This window comes from Rhipicephalus microplus, chromosome 6, assembly GCF_043290135.1.
Source record: "Rhipicephalus microplus isolate Deutch F79 chromosome 6, USDA_Rmic, whole genome shotgun sequence".
Taxonomy (NCBI): Eukaryota; Metazoa; Arthropoda; class Arachnida; order Ixodida; family Ixodidae; genus Rhipicephalus; species Rhipicephalus microplus.
Window position 1 is genome coordinate 73,620,006 of NC_134705.1, and position 4,340 is coordinate 73,624,345.

Below are 4,340 nucleotides of genomic sequence, written 5' to 3' on the forward strand. Positions count from 1 at the left end.
ATTTCAGACGTACATCTGGAATTGCTTCACATGTTTATTGCGCTTCGTTTAGATTATTCCGATTATTTGAAACGCTTTTACAATAACTTTTAATTTGAGTGCGCAGAGAATTCGTAGTAGATAAGCCAGAACAAGACCTTTGAGGGCTATCGCCTATCGGTTCCTCCGAAGCCTGGAAGAAAAAAGCAAAAAAATTGCAATAACTCAGTGACACTTTCTACATAAGTGATCTTTATGGTTTATAGTATCAGAAAACACAGCATTACATTCATGTACGACGTGAGTAAAAGTGGTAATCTCTTCCAATAATGTTATATTGCCACCTGTGTTCCACGCCTGTATCGCGGTGTCATGTTCTGATCGTCATTTGTGATCCAAGACTCGTTCATCATTTATATAAGCCACTTATTTTTGGTTAGTGCTCCTAGAATAAAAAAAAACCTATTGAGTAGAATAGCCAACAGTTCAACCTTAGTGACCTCAGGTGATGGCTCGGAGCCCTTCGCCTCAAAGAGCATCCAAGGTCTGCCGGATTGCTTAGATCTGGGCGCTCAGCTGTAGTATTTATTAAACTAAACAATTTATTCAAAGAAGCGATTACTAATTGTGCCTGAATTATTGATATCTGACAGAAGATACACAGTCATATACGCGTCAAAGGCGGCATTAAATTACTTTGACGATGCAAATGAACGTAGCAAAATAAAGGAATAACTATACACTGTTTTTGTCGGCCTAAGCGTACCACAAAATCCCTATATATGTGGCAATATGTACGGCATTTGTACAGCTTCGTCATGTGAACCGATTGAAGCGCGTAGATATCCGTGTAAATAACGCGCGCACTTTATTTTTATTGTCTTTACTTTGAGTCAAGTATGCGCTTGGAGCGACAGGAAAAGTGCAGTAACAAAAATATCTTGCTCTTGGGGGCTCACTCGGGCGCAGACTCAACAAAGTTTTCTTCAGCTGGACTTACACTAGCTTTACCACTCTCAATTTAGCAGTCAGCGAGACTCCACTTGGAGTCTCGCTCACTGCTAGATTGGGGTCATCATAGACTTATGATTGGGTTAGCATGTGACCAGTTTTGATCGTCGTTTAAAGCGCCTTGACGGCGATATGTCTCATATTCAGTTTTGTACTATACGCCTTGCTCTCGCATCTTGTTGTCGCATCTTGAAGTACGAGTTATGAGTGATTGCATCGTGTAAAACACTTTTATTGTAAAACTAAATGAGTAGCGGGGGGAGGTCAAAACAGCCTCCCTCTTCCCATCCCCCCTATGTCTCTCTTTGCAATAAGTATCGATCAGGCGTACCAATGCCGACATGATAAAATAAGCCTTAGTAGACATGGGTACGTACGTTAGATGCTATAAAAGTAATCGTGAGTCCGAACCCGAGTAGTTAGTACCTAGAATCGGCTAAAAGAAGCGCAGTGACACTCACCCAATAAGTGCATTGATCGCTGAGCGCTCACACCTATTCGTACACACCAATGTTTTTCTTAACCAGACTCACTCTGAGACAGGCTCGATAAAATTTTATTCTCAACTGGAGGCAAGAGACTCAAACACCAAAATATTACTCATCTCGATTTGCTTGGACTACCAGCTCGACAAGAGTCTGAGTGAGTGTGATTGACTGAACTTATAACTAAGTTTAATGACGTAAGCATGGGCTCAATATCAGCTGGTACACTTATATCAGAGCTCCTATAACCTATAGTAACTATATTTTCAGCAATGACACGTGGTTATGTCAAAATTTCACGTGCCATTTCTTTAGATCGGAAGTTCTGATGCAGTGCTTCACATTGAAAAAACGCTAAGTATAATTTAATCACGGTTCTGAATAATATGCACCTAATGAAGCAAGTTTTTCCCAGCGTGCAATAAGTAATGCACTTAATGATTTGTAAGAAAAAACTGGGGATTGCATTGCACATAGCTTTTGATTCCACCTCAAAAGCTCAAAACGTGGAATCGCCGCGAGGATATATAGGAAAGTATGTATAGGTTTGCATATATTTCATATGGCGCTTACCAGTTGAAGTGACCATGTCGCTCATTTGGTCGCTGACATCTGAAATGTGAAAGAAATTTGTATGTCTCAGCCTATAGCACCTTCCGTGACCTTACTAGTCACCGGGCATTCCTTACATGGTGAATCACTCGCAAAATACGACGCTGGTTCGAAGTTTCTTTCAACAGGAGGAGCAGAAGTTCTTTCCACGGGAAAATCATAAACGCACCTTTCGCATGCGTCTCTGCAAAAATTGTTATGGCAAAAAAGTGAGTATGGCGAAAAGGACGGCACTCTATTGGGTTCAGAGTTTTTGGCGTGCCAAACTCCTGAGATTCGGCTGGCCTATGAAGAAGAAAACAAAATTGTGGCATGATGCTCAAACAAGAACTCTAGTGAGCACTTCACATGAGCTGCTCACGGCTTGTGCCATCAACACTAGCCACCATTGGCTGACATATATCCTGTAATACTAGCCAATGTGCTTAGAGTATGCATTAGAAGCCGAAACTCTAACCAAGCTTAAGCACTTCACTTGCTTGAGCATGCTCAAACAAGTGTAAGTGAATATTCTATCTCAATATGACTGTAAAACTTTTGGCAAGCTTAAACATGTGGTACAGAACTTAAGTTTGTCCGTGTTGGATCAGTTCCATTTTTTTTGTTTCTATTTCAAAAGGTACGTATTTGATTTCAAAGCTACACTAAACAAGAGCAGAAGCAGCCGTGGTCAGCAAGTGTGTGGTGGTTAACATGAAAAAGCGTAGGCTTAACAGTACGAACTGTGGCATTCTTGCAATTTTAAATGTCGTAGCATGAAAGTGGCCTTTTGTGTTTACTCACGTGCCCCTGTTTCCGAACAGATAGCCCACCAGGCCACCTGTCGCAGCTCCAGTCCAAAAACCAGGTCCCTCCGATGAGCTCCTAGGCCACCCTGTCGGGGCCCGCCCTGAGAGGATGTTCAAAAGAATATACTTAAAGAAATAGCAAAACTGTAAAACACGCGCTAGCTTACTCAATGAGACTGAAAAGATTGAGTAAAGTTTAAGAAGGCTACTGGGCATAATAAATACTGATCAGGAATTGTGTCATAAAGCACACATTCCTAACTACTGTTCAATTCAATCCTTTTGGTATCGACTAGAGCACTCCAAGCACTTGAGTGTAGCTTCTCTAATCCTGTGACACTTACTTCAACCAAAACACGTAACAACGTCTACTGTGGGAGGGACTCATTTTATGCAATAAACATATCTCGTAAAACTGAGTGACAAGTCAATAAAAGATTGCATGAGGCAGATTACTTGTGGGTTCATTACTGTAGTAAAATTATGCCTGCGTGATATGAAAGCAATCAAGTTTGATGGAAAATCACCTACTCTTGGTATTTCAACCTACAAACCAGAAATTCGAATGTTGTGGGTTCAGCTTACACCGGCGAAAAAGGTAATGTTTGTCCACTTTATTTGCGGTCATATCCCGTAAAAATAATTTTGGTACCTTGATGAAACCACAAATTATCTCCCCCATGAATTCCGTCGCTTACTTTTCACTTGGTTTACTTAAAATATTACAATTTAACTCAAGAAGGCAAGACTGGGAATCGCAGCGTTGTCTTTGAAACGAAGCAAGATCATTGTCATTACTTAAACAGCGTTCAAGACCGTACATTGGGGATTGCCTGGGGTGAATAAAAAAAAGAAATGTTGAAACACTCATGAAAGAAGGAAAATTAATGAGAACAATTTGAAATGTACACAAAATTCAACGCCATAAAAGTGAAACACACAAGATCCCTATAATCCTAATGTTCGTTTACTGCGCAAGCACTTGTACTTATCAGTTACACAATGCATGGTTGTTACCGACGTAAAGTTCCGACGAACAACTAAAGTAACGCATTTGGTGTCGCCGTGCAGGCTCCTCCTCTCGCCCATGCTTGGTAGCTTGCTGCTTTGTACGCCGAGAGAGGGTGTGCCTGTGTCTGTTGTTTCTTGCTGGACGCTGTAGGCACACTGCTGCAGCTACGCGAGAGGAAGCAGAGGAGAAGGGTCGTAGTTGGTGCTACTTTAGTTGTTTAGGGACTTTATACTGACAGCATGAGCAGCTCCACAGCGCACCTAGAGAACAATTGTCTTTTTCCTCTACCCCCCCCCCCTCTGCCCACCCGCAATGTCTCATTGTTGCGTGTGTTTTGTACTTAAAGAAATACAAACGCATGCATGACCATAAATAAAGCATGGTTGCACACACATACATAAAAACACACACACACATGCACGCACGCGCACACACACACACAGGTTGAAGCTT

The 4,340-nt window shown here is 41.6% G+C and overlaps 2 protein-coding genes across 5 annotated transcripts in view; one reads left to right on the forward strand and one right to left on the reverse strand.

Moving 5' to 3' along the window:
* Positions 1-4,340, forward strand: part of LOC142765308 (uncharacterized) — a 125,320-nt gene that overhangs the window by 98,392 nt on the left and 22,588 nt on the right. The gene's annotated exons all lie outside the window — the stretch shown is intronic.
* Positions 62-3,092, reverse strand: LOC142765311 (store-operated calcium entry-associated regulatory factor-like). Its single transcript, XM_075866071.1, has 4 exons — positions 2,871-3,092; positions 2,165-2,271; positions 2,049-2,087; positions 62-172 (listed from the first exon to the last, which is right to left on the reverse strand). The coding sequence occupies exons 1-4, from the start codon at positions 3,089-3,091 to the stop codon at positions 147-149; spliced, it is 393 nt and encodes a 130-aa protein (XP_075722186.1). The 5' UTR covers position 3,092; the 3' UTR covers positions 62-146.

What these genes read in the sequence shown, in the direction of transcription:
- LOC142765311 (XM_075866071.1), bottom strand. Translation starts at nt 3,091, where the DNA reads ATGCCCAGTAGCCTTCTTAAACTTTACTCAATCTTTTCAGTCTCATTG. An exon ending in CTGTTCGGAAACAGGGGCAC is followed by an intron (nt 2,272 to 2,870) that starts GTGAGTAAACAC and finishes CAATTTTTGCAG; the next exon opens with AGACGCATGCGAAAGGTGCG. An exon ending in CGACATGGTCACTTCAACTG is followed by an intron (nt 173 to 2,048) that starts GTAAGCGCCATA and finishes TTTTTCTTCCAG; the next exon opens with GCTTCGGAGGAACCGATAGG.